Source organism: Halichoerus grypus, chromosome 6 (assembly GCF_964656455.1).
Source record: "Halichoerus grypus chromosome 6, mHalGry1.hap1.1, whole genome shotgun sequence".
In the NCBI taxonomy this organism is placed as follows: domain Eukaryota; kingdom Metazoa; phylum Chordata; class Mammalia; order Carnivora; family Phocidae; genus Halichoerus; species Halichoerus grypus.
This window is the reverse complement of record NC_135717.1, coordinates 32,764,130-32,789,082: the sequence shown is the minus strand read 5'-3', so window position 1 is coordinate 32,789,082 and position 24,953 is coordinate 32,764,130. Positions and strand designations below refer to the sequence as shown.

The following is a 24,953-nucleotide window of genomic DNA, read 5'->3' as shown; positions in this document are numbered from 1 at the left end:
GAGGCTAACCTCCTGGGGAACAGAGAGACCATGTCTGAATTGTCACCGCATGCTCCACACCCTGAGCACAGTGTCTAGCATATGGTGGGGGATCGGTGACCATGTGCTGAATGAACAGGAGCCGATTTTCATCTGGTTAGTGCTGGAGTCCTCAGCAGTGTGGAGAATGTCCCGTCGTGCTGGATGATACCTCAGAACCATCAGGACAGTGTTAACTTTGTCCTGGCCTAAATAGCAGTCTAAATGCTGCCCAGTCACGTAATGAAACTTGACAGCCCTGTGTAAATTCAGCAATAATAATGTCTCATATCCTGCCACGGATTTCTGGTGTGGAAATGTGTCCCCCAGAAGACTCAGCTTTGCAATTCCAGCCACTGCCCTGATATTCGTATCTTTGCCCATCATCCCTAGGCCACTTCCTTGATGGAGAAGAAAATGATGTATTTGCCTCCTAAAGAGCAAAGAAGAACAGTTAGACCAAGGAGGGATTTGGCAATCTTTTTTTTTTTCCTGTATAAATCATAGAAAGAATAGAGCATTTCTTTTTTCTTGTATAGCCCTTTCTTCTATTTGCTTTCCAAATAGTTAAGGGTTAAGTTTCCAGCTACAGGGAAATAATTGTAAGGAGAGTAGAAGGAAGAGTTAAAGGACAAAAGAAGGAAGAGAAGTTATCGAGAAGGAAAAGCCAGGGAAAGGGAGAGCAAGACAGATGAGGCAGAGTAGAGAGAAGTGTGGAAAAAGGCGGAGCCATGTCTTCTCACACTTGACTAACAAAACAAAATGGAGTGTGAAGTAGAGTGGGGCCCTTCAGGCAAGCTGGAAAGTGCTATGTAGGAGGAGATCCTTGCCTCAATAGCAGGAGAGGGAAAGAGAGTGGCAAGATGGCGTGAGGCCAGAGCTGGCCGAACAGCAAGCAGGAAGGGGAGCGGCGAGAGGAGGTCCCATGCTGTGGTTTGGCACCAGGCCCTCCCTGGTGACATTGGAAAAGTAGGTCAGTTTCGGAGCTGGCTGGGGGATGAATGGTCAGCCAGGAACAAGTGACGAGGTGAGGATGCTGAGGGAGAGATTGACTTAAGCATGGGATCTGGAGATAGGGTGCTTCCCTAGTTCAACAAGAACAACAAAAGCCAACTTGAGACAATACTGGCCAAGTGACCTTTCCCCAAGGATGGAAAAGTCATCTATCTGTGATGTCCAAGATGGGAGCCACTCATCACCTGTGGCTCCTGCACACTTGAAATGTGAACAGTATGACTGAGGAACTGAATTTTAAATCTTATTTCATCCTAATTAACTTAGATCTAAATAGCCACATATGGCTAGTGGCCACCATATTGGACAGCTTAAATCTAGGGAAAGAAAGGAGCCATATGGACCACATTCAAGAAGGAACTGACTGCCAAGAGGAACCAAAAGGTTGTTTTCCCAAATGTCATCAGTGTAATTCAGGTGGTACAAACACAGGTACATTTAGATGGCGCATGGTTTAGCTGTATTTTTAGAATTAAATTTTCTTTATTTAATGTATATTTTAAAATGGAACTAGCATATCAAACCCATTGTTTCATAGATTTCATTACTTAGGAAGAAACTACAGTGAAATTTTATATCTCGAAAAAAGTAAATCAATGTAAATAAAAAGAACTATGTGAAAAACATTGCAGAGGGTTTACAGAGATGAAAAAAGTAATGACCATATTTCATATAAGTGGAATCATACAGTATGTGGCCTTTTGTGTCTGGCTTCTTTCACTGAGCATAATGTCTTCGAGGTTCATCCATGTCTGGGCAGGTATGAGCATTTCATCCCTTTAGGGCTGAAAAATCTTCCACTATATGGATATACATTAAGCTTAACCATTCATCAGCCAATGGACATTGGGATTGTTTACACCTTTGGGTTATTGTGAATAGTGCTGCTATAAACATTCATGTACAAGTTTTTGTTTGAATAGCTGTTTTTAATTCTTTGGAGTATATAACTAGGAGTGGAATTGTTTGGGGTAATGAAAAAGATAGTAAAACTAGGTATCTTTGAAACCACTATCTGGAAATACACAGTGGCAACAGCTGAATAACATTATGAATGTACTTACCGCCAATGAATTGTACAGTTGGAAATAGTTAAAATGGAAAATTTTATTTTATATGTATTTTGCCAAATTGTTTTTAAAAAAGCAATGAAGACAGTAAGGAGATGGCTGAATAGAGACTGAGCTAATTTGAATGATACAATAAGGAGTCTAAATTGGGATATGAGGTTTATCAGAGATCTGAGTTTTTTAGATTCAACATTCTACCCAAGACTCATTTCTACAATACCTCTGATAGAAAGGTATGCCTGGACACCAAAAGCACAAGCAACAAAAGCAAAAAACAAATGTGACCCCATCAAACTAAAAAGCTTTTGCACAGAAAAAAAAAAAAAGTCAACAAAATGAAGAGGGAACATACGGAATGGGAGAAAAGTCTTTGCAAACCGTATATCAGATAAGGGGTTAATACCCAAAACATATAAGAAACCCACTCAACTCAATAGCAAAAATACTAATACTCCAACTTAGAAATGGGAATAGTCATTTTTCCAAAGGCGACATACAAATGGCTAACAGGCTCAGAAAAAGATGCTCAACATCCCTCATCATCAGGGAAATACAAATCAAAACCACAAGGAGATACCCCTTCACACCTGTCAGAATGGTTGTCATCAAAAAGACAAGAGATATGTGTTGGCAAGGATGTGGAAAAAAGGGAACCCTGGCGCGCTGTTGGTGGAAATGTAATTGGTACAACTATCCCACTTGTGGGTAACATCAGAAGGAAACAAAAAGAGAATCTCAAAGAGATACTGCACTCCCATGTTCACTGCAGCATTATCCACAACAACCAAGACAGGGAAGCAACCTATGTGTCTCTTTACAGATGAGTGGATAAAGAACAGGTGAGACACACAACACAAATATTATTCAGCCATAAAAAAGAATGAAGTCCTTCCATTTGTGACAACACAGATATAATTTGAGGGCATTATGTTAAGTGAAATAAGTCAGACAAAGACAAATATCATATGATCTCACGTATATGTGAAATCTAGAAAAAAAACAATACAAAACAACCTTATAGACACAGAGAACGGGTTGGTAGTTGCCAGAGGCAATGGGCGGGGTAAGAGGTGGCAAAATGAGTAAAGGAGGTCAAAGGTACAAATTTCCAGTTATATAACAAAAAAGTCCAGGCAATGTAATGCTGTGGCATGGTGTACCATGGTGACTACAGTTCATAACACTTTACTGCATATTTGAAAGTTGCTAAGAGAGTAAATCTCCAAAGTTCTCATCACAAGAAAAAACAATTTTTAACTATGTATGGTAACAGATTAACTAGGCTTATTATGGTGATCATTTTCATATATATATATATATATATATATAAACATCACACTGTACACCTGAAACTAATATAACATAATATGTTAATTATCCCTCGATTAAACATAAATACTCATGGGGCTGCTGTAAGTATTAGAAGAGCCATGTACACAAAGCACTTTGTGCCAATCCTGGAACAGAGTAACCGAAGAATAAACATGAGTTACACTGGTATCAATGGGCACAATGGAGTGATCTGAGTAAAGGCTCCTATGCTACTGAATTCCATATGTAAAGAACAGTAAGAGCTGTAAGAGTGGATGGGAAGATTCTAAGGCAGAGAAATTAAAGGACCCGTGTGCTCTCCATGTAGAAGTCTTTTAAGGTTATTTATCTCAACTGAGGAACTCCCTCCCTCCACACACTGTCGAATGCCTACCTGACAGACAGTGGTCCACCTGCTGAGAAGTTTCCAGCATCTGGGGGCTATCCCCCCACTTCCGAGGAGGGTCCCTTTCACTGACAGCTCAAAGTGTTTAGCAAAGATGTCCTTCCACGGAGCCAGAATTATTTCCTTGGAGATTCAACCGACTGGCTCTCGTTCTCTGTTATCAGCGAAGAAAACTTATGACAAACCCTTAAAATGCTGAAGACGACTCTTGTGTTACCCCTTAGAGACCTCTTCTGTGGAATCCTTCACCCATTCGTCATACAGATTAGACATGGTGCTCCTTCCCACTCAAAAAACACACTTGTATATTCTTCTCCCTTTTGTCTAGACAGGGTCTAAAATTTTCAGAACATTTTCAGAATGAGATCCTATCCCAGGGACCTTTTGGTAAAGATTTATAGGCATTCATTGTCATGAGTTACACAATCTTGTATTTCTGGTCAAAGAAATAATTGAGATGAGTTGCTTTATATTTCACCTCTACGTAGGAATAATGAATAATAATGTTAAATTGAGGGTCCAAGATGTGCTGGGCACAGTGCTGAGTGCTTAACATAGGTTATCCCATTTCATACTCCAAGCTAAGCAGCAAATACAATCAATCGAGAGAGTGTTCACATGTTTTGGAAATTGGGTCTTGGATCCTGGAAAGGAGCTCTATTCTATGCTTCATTTGCACTTCACTCATAAAAACACCCTTTGGTAAGAGCCATTTGATGTACAAGGTCCCTTTTTTTAGCTTTGGCTTTAACTAAGAGGTCATGTTTTGCATTCTCTGACTCAATCCTCAAAGGCTCACAGCTTGCTTAAAATGTAGAAGACAGATCACACTGGTGTGGGCTTGAAGTTGGGGAAAACATTTTTCCCCCCATCTCTTCTTTGAGAGGGATATTGTATTTCAACCACAGGGGTTCTTTCTACTTGTTGCTGATTTTCAAAAGAAAAAAGAAAGGAAGAATAAAAAATACAAAAATCCATTAAGCACGGTCATTAAAATCGAGTGTGAGAAAACAATTTAGAACAGAGGCTCTTGAGAACCTATGATTTAAAGAAAGATAGAAAATCACTCTTAGTCAAAAAGATGATGCACTTGCAATATTAACATATAATCAGAGACTCATTCCTTCTAGTTGAAGTGGAGCCAGGAGTCAAAAATGCCAAGTCATCACTAAAAAAATGGCAAATCCTCGTATCTCTCTCCCTGATAGAAGCACCTAGAAAGACAATAAAACTTTACAGAACTGCCAGTTTCCAACATGCTGGCAGCCAAACCCAGCAGATGCACCAACAAGAAAGGCAAACCTAACCAGTCTAGCAGGGGCACCATTTGGCAAATGGACGGCCTGCCACCACACTGGTTTCTATTTCAGACAACAAAATTGTCCAACACCGTCTAATAGAGTTAACTCAACCAGCTGTGTGGCTGACAGGTCTGCACCTGCTTTTGATGTCAGATCTGGCTTCCGAACAGCATGCTCTATTCTGGTTCTTCTCACCATGGTGAAATGCGGTACAAAATTTCCCAGTGCACAAATTCAGGAACTCGCTCAGCGCCTTGGATGTGCTCCGGCGCAGAAGTGAGGTTTATCAAAGATGCACAAATGTCCCCAGAGTGAAAGGAGCTGGAGCCTAAGGGGCTTTCAGACCCGAAGCAGAGGGAGAAGTCAGTGACTTGAACTTGCCGTGGAGGCCACGATAGCTCCCTCACCTGGATATGACAGTAGTGGTCAGACCAGCCCCCAGAGAGGAAGAGTCTCAATTGGAAGCTCAAGCTTCACCCTGCAAAGGCAGCTAGGCAGCAGAACGGCCAACAGCGACATTTCCCACATGCAGGGAGGTGCATATGTTTCCATTTATTTGCATCCTATTGACTATGCAGAATTCTTAATAAGGCAAGCGGAAGAAGCAGAAGCTGACAGCAAAATACAAGTCGAGAAAGTAGGAATCAACTGGTTAAGGAACACATCAAAACCAGGAAGGCTGGAACGGAGGCTGCTATCCTTAACAAGAGCAACCCCTTCCTTAGGAAGAACGGCAGGGACCCACGCAACTATCCAAACATTCTGATTCCAGTAGAAAATACATAGGAACAATTTTTTTCTATGATGGCAGCTTCATAGTCCGATTATTTATCAAGGCAATTGCTTCTATTACTTGTTTCCATGTGCTTATGTGGAAAGAGCATAATGCCATCCTGTTCCTAAAACTTTTACTTTTTTTTAAGATTATTTGACAGAGAGAGAGATAGCGAGAGCAGGAACACAAGCAGGGGGAGTGGGAGAGGGAGAAGCAGGCTCCCCACTTAGCAGGAAGCCCGATGTGGGGCTCGATCCCAGAACCCTGGGATCATGACCTGAACCGAAGGCAGACACTTAACTGACTGAGTCACCGAGGTGCCCCTTACCTTTTTTTTTTTAACCAAGAGTAAGCAAAGAAATTCACAAACAGGAACATGCTCAATACAACAAATTGGTGTGATTCCTATAAAACAAAAGCATGTCCTCAGGAGAAGCAATTACGTAGGGATAACAATGTTGTTGAAATGTTGGGGTCTGTGAATTATCTCTGTGAGCCTCAACTTCTTCATCTGTTAAATGGACATAATAACAGCACCTACTTCATGGCAGTGTTAAGAGGCTTGAGTTGGTTAATTAGTAGAAAGAAACTAGCACGTTCTTTACTTCCCCCCTGGGTTGTTGAGAGAGGTGGGACCACATCCCGCTTCCACTGCTTTGCGCCCTTCATCTTCTGGATTTGGAGGCAGAGAGTGGGGCCGCTGTCTTTGTGTGATCTTGATGACAACACGTCACCTCTGTGAACTTTATTACCTTTACCTGTTACGTGGGAATGTATAACATGTGACTTATAGAATTGTTACAAGGAGAAAAGGACCTTTGTATTTGAATCTCACGTGCTCTAAGTAATACTATTGTGACAGTTACAAACCATGTCTATACAGAAGCAGAATCAGGCAAAATGATGGTCCCATTAGTCACAGATCCTCCTACACAGTGCAAAGTTTCAGGACGGGAAGCCTTGGGAAAAGCAGAAGGGAAAGTGACATTAAAGTGCCACCCAACCTCTCAAGGGGTCCAAGGGGTTGAGAGTGGGAGCTTTTCCTACACCCTGAATCTGCAGCCATTTGTAAATCCGGGCCCTCTCATTCTTCCTGTATTTTCAGCGCCTCCTGTTGGGAATGAAGGTGCTGGAGGAAACCATTTGGGGGCTAAAAGGCACAACTTTAAGAGCCACAGGGGCAATGTGCCTTCCACTTAGTGGATTGACAGAGATACCTCGTGTTCTGGCAGGGGGCTGGGAGTTGTCCAGAGAAGCAGCTTTGACTAGCGGTTGGCTCAAGTCAACAAGCATCGTTCACCCCAGCTCTTCTTCCACCATTTTCTCTTTTCCAACCCCTTCAAGGCAGACTTCCCTCCCCCAGCACATCTCCTATGGAAGCTCTTCAGATACCTCCTCCTGCTGTAACAGCACAGGGGTGGGGCTGGTCAGGGAATGGCTGAGAGGAATTCTCTTCTGAGGAGTAAGTTCTTGATGTGAGGAGGTGACTGGTATCCCTTTGACAGCCATTGCTCCATGGTTCTTCATGCCCTTCACTCAACAGTCCCTTCTGCAGAGGCAGTGTGGCCTCATGAGTAGAATGACCTGGAACTGAGTCTACCATCCTCACTTTTTTTTTTTTCATTTCCTTATACACACCAAAGTCTTTCCCAGCTCAGAGCCTTTGCACTCTCTGTTCCCTTTGCCTGGAATGACTTCCTCGGGCTTTGCATTCTCTTCACTTGATAAAGAGAAGTGCTCCTCCCATCCTTGATGTTTCCCACCTCAGGACCCCGTACCCTTCCTTCTCAGCTGACATAATGAAGTGCAGTTATTTTATTTATTTGATCCCCTTCTCATTTTTATCTGAATTCCCTAAGAGGCTATAATCTCATGAAGATAGGGACCATACTCTTGTTTTTCCTCGAGGATCTCCTACGGGGCTTCACAATGAACATGAGGTAAGTTTTTCAAATAAATGGACGAATGTAATTGTGACTCTTGCCCAATAATGACAGGACCTTGAAAAAGTCACTCAACTTTCCTGAACCCGATCTTCCCATCTAGAACACGAGAGGATCACCAGCCTATAGACCGGTAGAGCACTGGATGTGGTAGGCATTGTTACTCTACTGAATCAATGTTAAGATGCCCATCTTTTGCATGTTAACCTTTTTTCTTAAAAAAAAATTTATTGGGGCATCTGGGTGGCTCAGTCGTTAAGCGTCTGCCTTCGGCTCAGGTCATGATCCCAGGGTCCTGGGATCGAGCCCCGCATTGGGCTCCCTGCTCTGCAGGAAGTCTGCTTCTCCCACTCACCCTGCTTGTGTTGCCCCTCTCACTGTGTCTCTCTCTGTCAAATAAATAAAATCTTTAAAAAAAAATTTAAAAAATTTATTTATTTATTTGAGAAAGAGAGAGAGCACAAGCGGGAAGGGCAGGGAGAGGAAGAAAGAATCTCAAGCAGACTCCACACTGAGCACAGAGCCTGATGCAGGGCTCGATCTAATGACCCTGAGATCATGACCTGAGCTGAAACCAAGAGTCCAATGCTCAACCAACTGAGCCACCCAGGTGCCCCACATGTTAACCTTTTTGATTTAAAGATCATTTTATAATTGCTTGGGTCTTAGATTACATACAGTATGGTAACATCTCACTCTTATGCAGGACCCAAGTTCTTCTTGCATTTAACAAGGTCCTCTGGAAAGCCATGGTTCTGTGGCTCCATGCAGACATTTATCATTTAAGAAGGAAGTTAACACCAACACTAATGCACTCGACTCCACAATTTCACCACTGCCTCCTTCTCATTTCCCTTCTAAGGACGGCCTCCTCCCCCCTCTCTTAGTTAATGAGATGACTCTCCCAAATTTTAAAAAAATCTATTTTTCCTTCAAAAGCCCCAGGGAGTTAGAATAATGAAACACACTTAATTAAGCTATGCAGAACAATCCTGCCATCTAGGTGGCATTTTTCGTCCCACTTTTGTTGGTCATTCCGAGGATTCTATTCTTCTTTTTTTTAATTTTATTTTATTATGCAAGAACTAACATTCATAGCATCACTGAGTATGTGCTAGACATCGAGCTAAATGCTTTTCATGCCTTACTGAATTCTCACAGACTCCCCACCATGAGTGGGGACCAGCACAATCTCCATTTTATGGATGACAAGAATGGGGTTCAGATGTATCTAGTTACTTACTCAAGGTCCCACAGCTAATATGTGGCAGAAAAAGTTAGGATCTGATTCCAAAGGCTGTGGATTTATAGGATGGAATCCTCCAAAGACTACAAACATATGCCGAGCACAAATTATGTTTGCAATTACAGAGCCATCGTTGCCTTGTGTAAAATAATCTTTCTAAAATTTTTATTTATAATAACCTGCTGTTGATCAAATTGAACTTTACCAATGGCAACCACATTAATTTAAAGGATATATGAATTAATTAGCATAATACTAGAGATTAGCTGCCAAATATACATATCCATCAAAACTCTTTTGGTTGCAAGTAGCAGGAAACAAACTTGAACCACCTTAAACCACTAGGGAGTCTGGTGGTTAACATCTGAAAAGATCAGTGATAGGGTGGACTTCAGGTGCAGCATGATCATGGATCTGGTTTGTTCTCCATACTACACTTTTCTTAGTTCTGTCTCATGTGTGAGTCACCTCTATCCTCAGCCTCATTTCTTTCACGGTAGAAAAATGGAAGCAGAAATTCCAGGACTCACATCTGTACATTTCCCATATAGCAAATGGATATGATATATGATCTATTAGACCAACTCAAATCTCATGCCTACTCATCAACCAACTGGTATAGTGAGATGGATGGGGTATTTTTTGTTGGCTGTGGCCAAATAGGGCCTGCCCACACCACAGGCTGCATAATGGGGGAGGGAAGGAATGGAATCTGGAGAAGCAAGTGCCCTATACTCCATACTAAGCAAAGCTTGTTTTTAACAGGAAAAGAAATGGCACAGGAGAAAGAAAAAACAAATGAGGCTCAGGGTTAACCACAGAAGCCTACCTTACTCTCCTGCTAAAATTCTCCAGCACCTTCCCATAACACTTGAGACAAAGCCCCACACCTTCACCATGGCCTCCAAGACCCTACAACTTGGTCTACCTCTCCCAAGGCATGTTCTACTCACCCACCCTGCTTCTGCCGCTCAGACCTTCCTGCTGTTCCTCAACCCATCCAAGCCATTTTTCAGCTCCAGTCCTTTGCCCATGCTGGCCCCCCATCCAGAACATTCTTTCCCCAGATCTTCACATTGCTTTCTTATTCACTTCATTCAGATATCGGCTAAAATGTCACTTTCCCAACCACTGTATCTCAAATAACCCCTTTCGTGATGGGCATTAAGGAGGGCACTTGGCATAATGAGCACTGGGTGTTACACGCAACTGATGAATCACTAAATTCTACCCCCGAAACTAACAATACACTATAGTTAACTAAGTTGAATTTAAATAAAATTTTTAAAAAATCAATATTGGAAAAGTAAATAAATAAAAATAAAGTAAAATAACCCCTTTCGGGGCGCCTGGGTGGCTCAGTCGTTAAGCGTCTGCCTTCGGCTCAGGTCATGATCCCAGGGTTCTGGGATCGAGCCCCGCATCGGGCTCCCTGCTCTGTGGGAAGCCTGCTTCTCCCTTTCCCACTCCCCCTGCTTGTGTTCCCTCTCTCGCTGTGTCTCTCTCTGTCAAAGAAATAAATAAAATCTTTAAAAAAAAAAAAATAACCCCTTTCATCCTCTATTCCCCTACCCTGCCCTATTTTCTTCCAATCCCATGTCAATCCCAATTTATAATCCCACGATATAATCATTTATTTCCAGTCTCCCCACCAACACAGGAGCTTCAGGTGGGGAGCCTTTGTTTGCTGTGTGTGTGGTGGTCTGTGTCTCATGCCTACTACAGGGTTGAGCCCACGAACGGCTACGTGAACCAAAACAAAGGCACACATGAATGAATGAATGGACAAAGGAAAGAATGAAGTGCAGGAAGGCATTAGACGAACGTGGGTAACAGATGTTAGGGGACCGCTTTTGTTCTGTTTGTTTTGTTTTGTTTTCACCTAGTTGGCCGAAGACAAACACTTTCTCCCAGTCCTGTGCTCAGAGCTCAGAGTCTATTTAAGAAAGGCTCTGTTTTGGAAGTGGAAGATTTTTTTTTTTTAATATTTTATTTATTTATTTGACAGAGAGACACAGCGAGAGAGGAAACACAAGCAGGGGGAGTGGGAGAGGGAGAAGCAGACTTCCTGCTGAGCAGGGAGCCCGATGTGGGGCTGGATCCCAGGACCCTGGGATCATGACCTGAGCTGAAGGCAGATGCTTAACGACTGAGCCACCCAGGTGCCCCTGAAAGTGGAAGAGTTCTTAAACTCCAGCTCTGTAAATGGTTTAGAGGCAGGCCCAATGGCTTCCTCCCCCATCTCCCGCACTGTGTGAGGCTGCATGTCAACGGTGTGATCCCCTGCACACTTTAAAAAATCAAGGCAGACCACCACATTATGACCTCCCACGCACCCAGTGTCAAAATTAAATATGGGCTTCCCTCTGCCTTTCGACCTTTTACTTCCTTCCTTCAGCCTCGTCGGAATTACTGAGGCTCTCTTGCTGATGTGTCTTTGCTCAATTCTTTGCATCCAGTTAATATTTACTGGCACTCCTCACAGATGCACAAAGTCTGAAGGGACTCGTTCTAGAACTAATTTAAAGGGAGCTGATGACTCTGCAATTGAGCCTTTGACTATTCTCATAAAAATTCTCCCAGGAAAGGTCAACTTCTCCCCTTTGTTCTCCACTCTCTTTATTCTTGGCAATGCCAACGCGGATCTCTATGCTAATGACTATAATAATAATTGAGGCTGATGGTAAGAATATTAACGTTTTCAGGAAGGTTTTGTGATTTATAAAATGAAATCCCGTGCATCGCATTTCTGTGACAAGTTAACCTGCAAGACACGCAAAGGACTCGTGCCCATGATGGGTGGATCTTGGTACCCACTTTGTAGCACTGGAAGACTCCCTAGGGGCTCCTAAAAACACATTTCGAATGTTCTCTTTCCCGGGGCCGCCAGAGGGTCAGAGAAGCAGGTGCTGAAGTCAGAGAGGCAATCTTGGTCCTGGTTCTACCACTAAATGACCCTGGGAAAGTCATTTTTCTCAAAAATCTCAGATTTTTTTTTCTCATGCAAAAATGGGAATCACAGTACCACGGGTTTCATGGTGCTGTTGTGAGGATAAAATAAGATAATGCTTGTAAATATCCTTAACACAGCATCACAGTCAGAGCCAGGGCCACGTTAGCAACTATCATTATTCACCCACTGACACGTGTTTAAGTGTCTACGCTATGCTAGGTAGTGGTGAACACAGATAAAATCGACAAGGTCCCTGGAGTTGTTCATCATCATCATCACCACATTATTATTATTAATCACAAAGGACCTAGAAGGAAAGAGGACAGGTACAGTGGAAGCAACCCATCTAGGTCTGGGAGAAAGGAAAACTGGGTTTTGCATGCCTCTGTCATTAACCAGTCTCCCATCAGTGAAAACTGAACCCTGTGTCTTTCAGGCCCCCAATTTCCTCACCTGTAACAAAGCACAGAGAAGAAATGGACAATTTCGATGTTACAAAACCAGCTGAAAATAATTTGTAACAACTAATAATATATTTTGTGGATTTGAGACATAAAGAAGAAAAATCAGATCAGAACCCTGTATTTTAGGTTCTGTATTTAAGGTTTCGATGATAAAGTGACCTTTTCAGCAGTGACCCTTAACACGTGGCATGGGTTCCATAGGACTCCCCTCTTTGCCATCTATATGACAGATTTGGGGATACTACAAAAAGCTGGACCCCTGCCCCATCACCACCCAGAACAAGTATCTTCTTCCAGCTTTAGAAGAATATCTACAACTTAATCTGAACTGATGGGTGAGAACTCCTCTTGGGTAATTCAGTAAGTTCTTGTCTTGGGGCAAAGTCACTATAGGCACAAACAATTCAAACTCCCATCTGTAAGTTGAAGAGAAAAGTAGGTTTATGACCCAGGGCTGCCTGGAATGACCACTTAGTCCCTGATGACTGCATCCCAGGCGCCCTCAGCTGGAATGTTAAAAGCCTGTTTTGTTTTGAGAAAATGTGAGTGAGAGATTAGAGGCCCCTCTCCCATCTTGCGGGGCCTCTGGTCGCAGAGAATCACACACCAGCAGTTTTTTTATGTGATTTCACCAGAATGTCTGTCCAGTAATGCGGAAAGCATACAGAATGAGGGAGACCTACGAGGTCCAGAGACCTAATTGTACAGACCCGAGGGTAAAGATCCTTGGAGGCAAGATACCAAAACTTCCTGTTATCACTCATTTTCATAGCTCCCAGCCTTAAGGTTCATCAAGTTCTTATTTTGGTGATGATTATAAATGAGGATGATTACGATAAAGTTAATAAAGCAAATATAAGATACTGTGTGATAAAGTAGAATGCTTAAAGAGGCCATGGATGTAATATGAATAAGTGGTCCAGGTGGGGACTAAGATGAACTGGGCAGGTGTTCTTGACAACACCTAGTTGACCATCTCCAGGTAGGAGGAAGGTTCTGGTACAAGATGGCAGCATAGGAGGCTCCTGAACTCACCTCTTTCCATACACATGGAACTACATATGCAGCAATTGCCTCTGAAAGAAATCCAGAGACTAGGTCCGTGACTCCTATACATCAAGTGAACAAGAAAATGCCCACATCAGAATGGGTAGGAAAGGCCGGGATGCTCTTGCCATAGACCCTACCACCTGCACAGCAAAATACAGTCAGGATGAGACTCAGGACTCCCAGCTTCTCCCTGAGGAGTGAAGAGTCTGGACCTCAACACCGAGGGCCCCAACCTTTAAGACTTTCAGATAGGAATGTGGAATTATCATCATGGGTTTTTCATATTTTTCTCAACATTAGCTGAAAATCTATTTTTTGCGACATCTTTCAATTTTTAAATGTTGGGAGTTATTCAACTTTTGAAAACAATAAAAGCATCCTGTGAGGCAAACAAACAAACATAATAGGAAAACACCACAACTTCAGGTCAATTTGCAAACACAGGAAGTAGTATAATGGCGTTTAGACCCAAACAAAACTGGATTTGAATTCTAGCTTCATGTTCTATTAGCTGTGTGGCTTTTGTCAAGTTGTTGAACTTCTCTGGTCCTCAAATTTCCTCATCTGTAATATGAGTTGTTATGATTTATAATTTGACCTGCTGGTAGTCTATATGGCATCCATTTTCCTCTTCCTCATTCTTAAGAGAATTCACGTTTGTTGAAACTTCATGCTTCTTGTAAGACTCAATGGGCTTTGGGGGTAACTTACCCCATCCCCAGTTCTTAGAGTAGGTCTGGTTTGGTTTAATGTAATCCTATTTGCCTTTTCAGTGATTGGACTGGCAGTCCAGACTTAAGCCAGCAGTTACATGGCATTTTTAAAATGGCTGTTATTGGCCCAAAGATGGGCACATGACCTAATTTGGCCATGAACAAAGAAGTCATCCCAGGTGTTGCTGACAGCTAACTTAAGGTCACAAAGGAAGAAATTTGATAACAAAGACTTTAATTCCCAAAGAGCAGAGTCAAGAGAGCATAGGGAAAAGAGAACCTTGATCATACTGCATCTGAAGTCCACCCTGCCTATGGAATTCCAATCAAATAATTCAATTACAAACCTGAATTTAACTGATTGTTACCTGCAGCAAAAACATCCTAATTCATCTGTAAGGACAAGCGACTAGCACATAGGAGGCAGTTAATACATGACAGGTTGTATCATCAGAGTACTTTAAAATTTCCATTATAACACATTTTAAAATATATACGCTTCTATAACGTAACTTAAGAAACTTGAAATTTCTCTCCCTCCCCCCCAACACATAATGATGTATTAATTAAATTGTTAAAACTTCCTTTTACTAATAGTGATGGAAATATAAAGGAAATGAGTCCATGTCTCAGGAGAGCTGTTCTCCATCACACAGGAAACTGACTGGTGTGTGTATTTGTTCCTTGTGTTTGGACAGGACTTAACCAAATGAAGCAAATCCTCAGGAACTGGCCATGGGGATTTGGAGAAGAGTACACCATGCATCAGCAGATCAGCCAGTTTAGTTCCCAAACTGTGGGCCCTGGATAAAAACGTGGCTGGCCTCCCGTGCCTGTGCCAAACTTAGCTAGCGTCACCAACCTAACGGTGACTCCTCCAACCCCGGGATCCAGGACAGGTACTGAGGCACCAGGAGGTTGCACGGGGGCTCAGTCACACCTGTAGGCAGGCAGCCTCTGTGTGGAGGCAAGAGAAGGGGGAACTGGGGCGCCTGGGTGGCTCAGTTGGTTAAGAGAAGGGGGAACCTGCGAAGCAAGGGGACAAAGGCAGAGAATGGGTGAAAAGCCCCGTTCCAGCTGTCCAGCTCCCACTCGGAAGGGATGACAAGGTGGGCTTCTGTCCTCTGTGCAAGGAGGTGCACAGACAGACACTCTTCCAGGAGAACAAACAAAAGACAGTGTGGAAATAAACTGGCCCTTCACACTAGGCCACGTGTACCTCCCTTGCGGTGGAAAGAATTTTTCACTTATTGTTTTGTGTGACATCAGATGTTTTCCAGATCACGTGAAGAAGGAAGCAAAAGCAGGAGTTTTTTCCTCCACCTTCTGGAAGTGTCATCTCCTCAGCTCTGCTGATCCAAAGCTTGGCTTCCCATCTATGTCATGGCTCTAGCCGAGCATGGTACCGGTTTCCTATGGCTCCAAGACTTCGCTGCTCTGATAATCGGCCTGGCACTTCATCACGTGATAAGTTTTACTTTCTCCATGTATTGATTAAAACTGCTGATAGAATTATTAAGTCTCCTCGGGTGCACTAAATCCAGGTATATTAGCAACGGCCATGATGATAGATCTTTTCCAAGGCCCACCGTACCTGCCACAATATCTAGCAGATGGCAGACCCTATACAGACACCCACCAAGCTCCGTAACAGAAGCAGGGGATAGACAGTCCCCATGGGGAAAAAAAGGCAGCTGAAGTTCCCAGCCCAACTCTCTCTCTCCAGGATTCTCCTTTCCCTCAGGGGTTATTTGCCAATGAACCCGACATTCCTCATGGTTTGAGTCCAGTCCCTCTTCTGATTTTTCATTCCCCCGCCCCCCCACCTTGGAATGTTACCCAATCCTGGGGCTGTAACCACCACCAATAAGCTCCCAACCTGTGTGTTGCATTTTTCAGTCTGAACTCAGACTCTCCTCTTCAATTGCCTACTTGAGATTTCCACTTGGATGTGCTCCCCTGAGCATGTTCGAAACTGGATGCTCTTCCTGACCTCCTCCTCCCCAAATCTGCTTCTTCTCCAGTTTTGTAAAAGGAACCACCATCTATTCAGCTGTACAAGTGAAAAATTATTGGTTATTTTATCTCTTTTCATGCTTCATATTCATCTGCCGGGTCTTGTTCATTTTACTCCAAAACATGCATTAAGCCCATCCACTTCTCTCTGAATACACAGCTGTTACTCCAACCCAAGTCACCGCCTGCTCTCTCCTGGACTATGCTACGGTCTCCTAACCCCTTAAAACCCTCTGTCCCCAGTATACTCTCTGTCAACAGGCACCAGAGTAATGAAGACGGTGTTTTTCCTTGCTTTATATTTTCACAGAAGGGAGTTGCAGCAAATTATTAGTATATGTCACCAAATTACCAAGTTTCAAAATGAAGACTCTCCTGGTGTTCAACCCTTGATACATCTTTGTTAGGCATGCTGGTCCCCAAATCCAAAGACTTGCCCCAGGACTGAGGCAAATGGGAACAACAGGCATGCTTTCTGCGCGACCCCGAAACAACCCAAATCACCTTTCCCTCAAGGTAAAGGGAGGGCCAATTTCTGGTCCCTTCAAGTTGCCAGCATTGGGTTTCCACCATTTGTCGAGCTATTCATTGGGTGCCAGTTGGAAATGATTGACTTGCATTGCAGGGTTGGCATACGGTACTTTTGACTTCCTGCCAAAAAAGAGACGTCTGTGTTCCAGGAGGGAGGCCACAAACAGAGAGGATGCTGAAGAGAGGCTGTTCACTTAGCTGTCAGGCTGGACGCCCAGGGAGGACCATCCACCTCTCATGGGTCCATCAGGACACAGGTGGGGGCAGATCAAGCTGTGTCTCTGGCCCAGGGAAGGAGGACAATTAACATCTGGGGGGTGCCAACTGTAACCTAGATGCTTGGCTGAGTATACTACATGCATTTAAGTGTCACCACGGTTCTCTAGGGTTGCAGTGATCTCTGTTTGCAATCAAGGAAGTGGAGGCTCAAAGAAGTTAAGGAACTTGCCCAAGACAACCCAGATGAGAGGGTATGAACACAGCACTGTCCAAACCCACATTTCACAAAGTCACACAGCTTGGTGGAATGTGCTTTGGGCTCTCAATGTGGCACATGCCCTTGGATCCTCTCATATCTCATTTCGACATATCTCTTGCTGATTTACTTTGAAGGTCAGCCTTCCGTGCCCCCCCCCCGCCGAGTCCAGAGTCCCAGACTGACAGCACAAGCCCACAGGACGGCTTGGTCTCCTGGGTGCCTGAAGCCACTGCCAGAAATATTTGTTGAGCACACGATGATCCCACAGATAAATATTTGCAAAGAGTTATCACATTCACCCAGGGAAGTTTTAACTCCAGTCAGGCTCTGAGATTTAACTGAGTGGGCTCTTTTATTGGCATTAAAAAAAGAAACCAACAGTGATAATTCTGACTATCAAATAAAACCATGCCAACCTGGGTTAGTGCAGTCTCTTAATGGTTCATTAAGCCAGGAACTTTTCCTGTGGTTATTTGAGAAATGAAGATTGAAAAAAGTATCAAGGTAACTTGGATATGAATTAAACTCACATTCACCTTTTGTGTCTTCTTCAATTTCTTTCATGAGTGTTTTGTAGTTCCTAGAGTATAGATCCTTTACCTCTTTGGTTAGGTTTATTCCGAGGTATCTTATGGTTTTTGGTGCTATTGTAAATGGAATGCAAGTTGGTACAGCCACTTTGGAAAACAGTGTGGAGGTGCCTCAAAAATTTAAAAATAGAGCTACCCTATGACCCAGCCAATTGCACTACTGGGTATTTACCCCAAAGACACAGATGTAGTGAAAAGAAGGGCCATATGCACCCCAATGTTCATAGCAGCAATGTCCGCAATAGCCAAACTGTGGAAAGAGCCGAGATGCCCTTCAACAGATGAATGGATAAAGAAGATGTGGTCCATATATACAATGGAATATTACTCAGCCATCAGAAAGGATGAATACCCAACTTTTACATCGACATGGATGGGACTGGAGGAGATTATGCTAAGTGAAATAAGTCAAGCAGAGAAAGTCAATTATCATATGGTTTCACTTATTTGTGGAACATAAGGAATAACATGGAGGACATTAGGAGAAGGAAGGGAAAAATGGGGGGGGGAATTGGAGGGAGAGATGAACCATGAGAGACTATGGACTCTGAGAAACAAACAGGGTTTTAGAGGGGAGGGGGGAGGGGGGATGGGTTAGCCCAGTGATGGATATTAAGGAGGGCACGTACTGCATGGAGCACTGGGTGTTATACGCAAACAATGGATCGTGGATCACCACATCAAAAACTAATGATGTATTGTATGGTGACTAACATAACATAATAAAATTAAAAAACAAAACAAAACAAAAAAACTCACATTCACGTTTATATCTTCCTTCCATTTCCTTTTCTGTCAGGGTAGTAATTTACCATGTTGTTGCTTCTTAATGCAGAAGCCTGACTTCATAAATCAAGGAGTTAATATAAAATACGTAAGTGGTCAAGCCAGGTATCATCAATTAAAGCCAAATAACTTCTCTTCAATCCGAATCCGTAACTCTCCTGGGAGAAGATGTTCCTTTCCCACTCATTTGTGCTATAGATCTCCTCAAGCACCTCAGTCTTCCCATACACTCACCTCTCCACGTCCTGCTCCCTTCCCTAAAATGGGAGCCACAGGACAGTCATCATTCCGCTGTTAAAAAACAAGGGAGAAGTCTCTTTCTCCCTCCCCTGCCTGTGAACAGCCTGCAGTATAACAAGTATAAATTAAAGAAATAATAATGATGATCATCACCACAATAAGAATAACAAGAAGAAGACAAGAGAGACATGACCACTATTCGTGAAATGTCCACTACACGCCGGGCACAACGGTGTTCCGCATGTATGATTTCACTTAATTCTGGTACAACAACAAGACTACAAAATACACACACATACACACATTTAATGTTCTATGTCCGACAGACCTGCAGGCCTAAAATTTGACAGGAACTGCCCCTGGGTCTACAAGTTTGAACCAAGAGACAGCGTGAGTATTACCGAGTATGACCAGAGCTGCAGCACCAGAGGAAGGAATAAAAGCTACCGGGAAGAAGTTTGGGAAAGAGTAGCAGAGCATCGAGTGGTCCCGATCCTCGGCCTCTTCTCCTTAGGGGTTCTGCTTCCCTAGGAGGACATTCCCTTTCCTCCTGTACCTCCAACTGGTGAGATGAGCCTCTACTATGGGATAGTCCACTGACCCGCAGGGCTCAAAGACAACAAGACACATGGCAACACTGGGTCCCCCAATATTCACATGAGGGCTTCCCTGCCTTGCCATCTATGGAGAGTTGGCATCTAGCATACAGTGGGTACTAAAGACCTTTTGGGGGGATGAATAAATGGCAATGTTGTGGACTACGGCATGCAGATACATCAGTCTCACTCACAATCTTATATTTGCAAGTTGTATCATAAGAGTTAACGATTTATAGACTGCTTTCCACATGCCAGGCTCTCGGATAAGATGCAAACAGTTTTCTTGTCCCTGTGTTACATCTCAGGAGGCAGACCTGGAGGAATTAAGGGACTTGCCCAAAGCCTTGGATCTAGAAGAGTTCTGACCCGGGATTCAAACCCAGGCAGGCCAGCTTCAGTGCCAGACGCTTCACTCCGAGGCCACACTGCCTCCCACGGGGCCCGGTCCACCAGCGGCCCGGATGGACTCTTGGGACAGGACTGGACAGAACAGCCTTGGTTCCACACAGGCAGAACAGGTAATGATCTACATCACCATCCCAGGAGTTACCAGCTATATGCCCTGCACTTGGGGAAGGGACAGATGTTTAATAACTTCGCAGTAGCAAGGAGGAGGTTACATAACATGGCTGAGCTATTTTTGAACTTTATAAAATGCTGACTGCTCTTTTCAAAGTGCCTTCTGTAAAACCAGGAATATTAAACATAAAGAACATTTTCCCCTTGCCCCCACCTTTTTTTTGAAATCCCAGGGACAGAAACGGGCCCACGTCATCCTCAGCAAGTCGACTTTTCTACCAGGTCCTGCATTGTAAGCAAGAAGTCATGGCTACGGAATCCTAAGTGCACAAGCTCGGGGTAGGAGATTACAAGCCACGTCCCTGGAGACCACAGAGGGATGTGTGTAACTGCTTCCAAGATGGCACTCAACCAGTCCAAGCTGGACCCCTGATCCCCAAAGCAATGTACCATGATACCCACCCACATGAATTCATCTGAGCTTCTTCTCAAACTATGTGCATTCTCCTTACTACATAGTGGGAGTAATGAGAGCTACTTGGCTACCGGATGCTTGGCAGAACCCTGAACTCGAGAGTCCTGGGCTTCCACTGAATGAGCTGCTGGATCCAACTCAGGCTGCAGACACTGAAGATCCACTACCATTGACAACCTAAATGTCCATCAGGGGGTCATGATCAAACAAACAGTGCAACGCTTATACAACAGAGCACAGAACAGCAACAAAGATGAATATGCTAGAATGCCATGTGTCCTCAGAGACCCATCTTGAACCACAAGGCTGAGGTAAAGGAAATGTGAATGTATCATTTATGGGCATTAAAATGAACTGTGCTTTGGGTCTAAGGTTGCACAGACATCTATACGAGAAGTACAAAACATGCACACAGATTTGGATCCCTACCAAATTCATGGCCGTGTTTTCCCTCCTGAGGACAGGAAGACAAGAAAGTGGGACTTGGGAGAGATCTAATCAGGACTGTGACATCATCAGTAATATTTAATTTCTTTTAAAATTTTTGAAACAAATGTGACACGTTCACCTTCGTTCTCTGTGATGAGTGGTGGGGTGGGTGTTTTATCAGACTCTGTACCATTCTTTTTTTTCCCCCTAATATTTTTGGAAAAGTCCCTGTTACCAGAGTTTGTCGTGAGACAAACTTCCTTCTTCTTCATCAGATTGTACATTCTTGACGAAGTTATATCTTCATTCCTGTCCGTATTCCAGGGGCCAGCACAGGGTCCACTGGATGGAAGGAATGACTGATGGAGGAGAAAACAGTAGCCTTAAGGCTTTTCTGAAAAACTGCCATTTGGGGCTTTCTCCAGTTCCTAGTCCCTTCCTTGCCTGGCAAGTGTCTTCTCTTCCCTGGGTGAATTTAAGAAACACCGGGACAATGGGCAAGTGTGGTAAGGAGCCAATGCTGTTACCATATTCCAGCCTCATACACAGGGCGAGCACTGCCAGCGCCCCACGGATGGAGAGATGTTTCGTGAAACACCAGGCGGTGGATGACGGCTTACCCCACTTGATGCATTGCCACTCTGGGGCTGAAACACAATCTACAAAATTGCTGCATTCAAAGCATAACTCCTAGAAATAGCATGATAACATTGCACACCAGAATTTTTTTTTGTTTAAGGAATGGAATTCAGGGTGGTCACTGGAAGGAGCTCTGCATGTCTTGACAATTATCCTTCTCAAATCCCTTTTCCTGTATATATTATATGTCAATTGCCCTAAAATTGAGTTATGTTTTCACCAAAATTATACATTTGTGAATATTCCAGCTGTAGGGCACTTCTTATGGGAAGGAAGCATTCATTAGCCCAGCCCTTGTTACTGGGCTGACAGCAATCCTGCCTCCATAAGAGGTTTCCATGCCTCATACTGATTCATCGGAGTTCCTTCCTGTTATTTAGACAATTATTTAAAATGCTGAAAATGGCAGTGCAGAAAGAGGATCCCTAAGGAGGGAATGAGGAGAGGGGAAGGGAAAATTGCAAAGGACCACGATTTCTTAATTCAAGAGTTCATTTTTCAGGTGTATACTGATTTTAAAGAGGCATAATCCTTCTACACCATCACACACACACACACACACACACACACACACACACACGCACGCACACGTCTCCAGACTCAGCTCAGAGATAATCCCTGAACTGTAGCAGATTCAAAGTCCTAAACCTTCCAGAGACATTTGAGAGTGACGTGTTACTCTGCTGATAATAAACCTAACCTAGTCTGCTGACTGTAAGTTCTGATGACCAAAACCACTTCACTGGTCATTTTGACAGTCATTCAATAATCACCGGGAGCCAGGCACTGTGCTACTCTCCAAGCATCACCTCATTTAATACTGAGGTCAATCCACAAAACATTGGTTCTCTGTGCACGATCCCCAGACCAGCAATATCAGCATCACCCAGGAACCTGCTGGAATTACAAGTTCTGGAGGCCCGCCCCGGGGGCGACTGGATTACAGACTCTTGAGTGTGAAACCCAGCCACCTGTGGTTTAACAAATCACCCTCCAGGTGATTCTGATGCATGTTCAAGTTTGCGCAGCGCCACCTAGAGAGAGTAATGCTATTATCATCACTCTACAGTAAACCACCAAGGCCTAGAAAGGTAAAGTGACGGGCCAAGGCCTACAGGAAGTGGACAAGACAAGATCTGAACCCTGACAAATCTACCTTCGGAGCCCTGTCCCTTCATCACGGAGCTATGCTGCTCGTTATCTGAGAAAGGAGCGTGGATTCAATCACCGAACATCAGGCAAAAGCATGCAAAGTGGGTGCAGGAGTGATCATTCTACATGTCAACAGCTGAGCCACAATGATGAGCCACAAAGAACAATAACATTTCTCAGAAACATAAAACTTAAATGCCCACCAAGATGGGAGTAGTTAAATACATTAGGATACATCCATACGATGGACTATAATGCCGCTTTAAAAGTGGTATTTGCCAAGATTTCCAATGATCTACAAAAACAGGACAAAAGAAGGGAAGAAATTCAGATACACACTCAAACAGAGGATGGAAGCCCCAGCGTGGGCAGTCTTCCCAAAGTGTAACATGTTGGTGAGGATGTGGGAAATCTAGTGACTTCACAAGTGGCTTGTGTGAATACAAATTGGGATAGTTCCTTGGTAGGACAATTTGGCAACAGATACTTCAATTTTTAAATGCATGTGCTCTGTGACCCCAAACTTCTACTTCTTAGAATCCACCCTGGAGAATCACGGGCTCTGTGTGCACAAAGAGACATGTGGGATGATGATCACTGCAGCTTCATTTCTAATGGGAAAAAATCTGAAACAACCTAGATTTCTATCATTATGGAGACTGGATAAATAAATCATGGTATATCCCTATTGAGAAATGCAATGCGTAGGTTGCAACACACACACACACACACACACACACACACACCTATGTATATCTATACATACAAACATATCTACATTCCTTCCTACATAAGTCTGTGTATATGTATGTATACATACATATATACATCTGTGTACATACATCTATACATGTGTATATTATCTGCATATAAAATCCATATATATCCGTATATATATACACACAGGCACACCTGAGATATAGCTATAGATAGAATATGGATAGAGAGATACATAGCTGGATACATAGACAGGTCTCGAGAGTAGGTTTCCAAGGTATATCATTGAGTAAAAAAAGAAAGTTGCAGAAAACAAAGTATGATGTAAGTTATAAATGAAAGAGGAGTCCAGGGGAAGAGAGGAGAGGAGAGTCAATCAGAGAAAATCCCATAAGCACACACACAACATTCTCTACTTGCAGGGCACGTTTTCAGCAGGGAGTATGTATGTATTGCTCGGAGTTTTCGAACAACCAACCAACCAACCAACCAAAGAAAACTCTGGTCCCATTTTGGGAGACAAGCAAAGATTGCCCTCTTACTGGTGCAGAGTGTGAGGTGGGGCCTCCAGCTTCTCCGTCTGCCCATAGCAGCTGGCCTTGGCCTCGGGGATGTAGGAGAACTTCTCCAACATGGAATATGCAGCAGTGGTGAGGATGCCCAGGCCATCCCTCACCCTTTCCTCCAGGCTGTAGTCCCAGTCGTCGTAGGAGACTGAAATGAGTCCTGATGGAAACTCCTTTGGGATGAGCTCTGTGTTCCCAGAAACCAAGCTGGGGATGATCCAGAAGAAATCATAGCCAGTGAGGCCCAGGGAGCGGGCCTCACTCAGGATGAGGACAGCCTCATCTTTGGAACAGTAGAGCAGGATGACGGAAGAGTGGATCTTTTTCAACTGGACCTGCGTCTTTGCATCCTCAAAGGAAGTGTCCAAGGTGATCACGTTCTGCATGTCCCAGCCCACAAAGCTGTTGTCCACGGTGGTCTTGATGAAGCTGATGAAGTCTCTGTACCCAGGGAAGATGGTGGTCACCAGGGAGAAGACATGCCAGTCGTAATCCTGCATGATCTTCAGCATGACCGTGGCTTGTTGCTGGATGGACGCTCCAAACTGGAAGAAGGTTGATGTCGGATCCTGCCAACAGGTGTAAAAAAAAAAAAAAAAAATCAAAACAGAGGATGAGGTAGAAGGCGGTTTACATATAACCATCTGTCTTTATAGGCTTAAAAAATGCCTTCTTAGAAGGGAGGGCAAATACATCACACACCTATTCATTCGAGAACATTCCTGAGCACCTACTATATGCCACACTCTGGAACAGACACCGGAAATACAGAGAGGAGAGAGACCCTGAACTTGGAGCCCACAGCCTGGCGCATGAAGGAGATCTATTATTTCTGCTTCTGGCTTATCCCATTTCCCCCCTGCCCTTTGGGGCCCATATGGTTTCAACACAATGAACTCTATCTGGCCCCAGGCTCAGAACTGGAAAATGAAGCCAACAGAGACAACATCAG

General features: G+C 43.6%; 1 protein-coding gene across 1 annotated transcript in view; it reads right to left on the bottom strand.

Moving 5' to 3' along the window:
• The window catches only part of GRIN2A (glutamate ionotropic receptor NMDA type subunit 2A), a 379,633-nt gene that overhangs the window by 141,709 nt on the left and 212,971 nt on the right, over positions 1–24,953 (bottom strand). Inside the window, exon 4 of the mRNA XM_036070595.2 lies at positions 23,978–24,570. Coding sequence (XP_035926488.1) covers positions 23,978–24,570 — 593 coding nt within the window. The remainder of the gene's footprint in view (positions 1–23,977; positions 24,571–24,953) is intronic.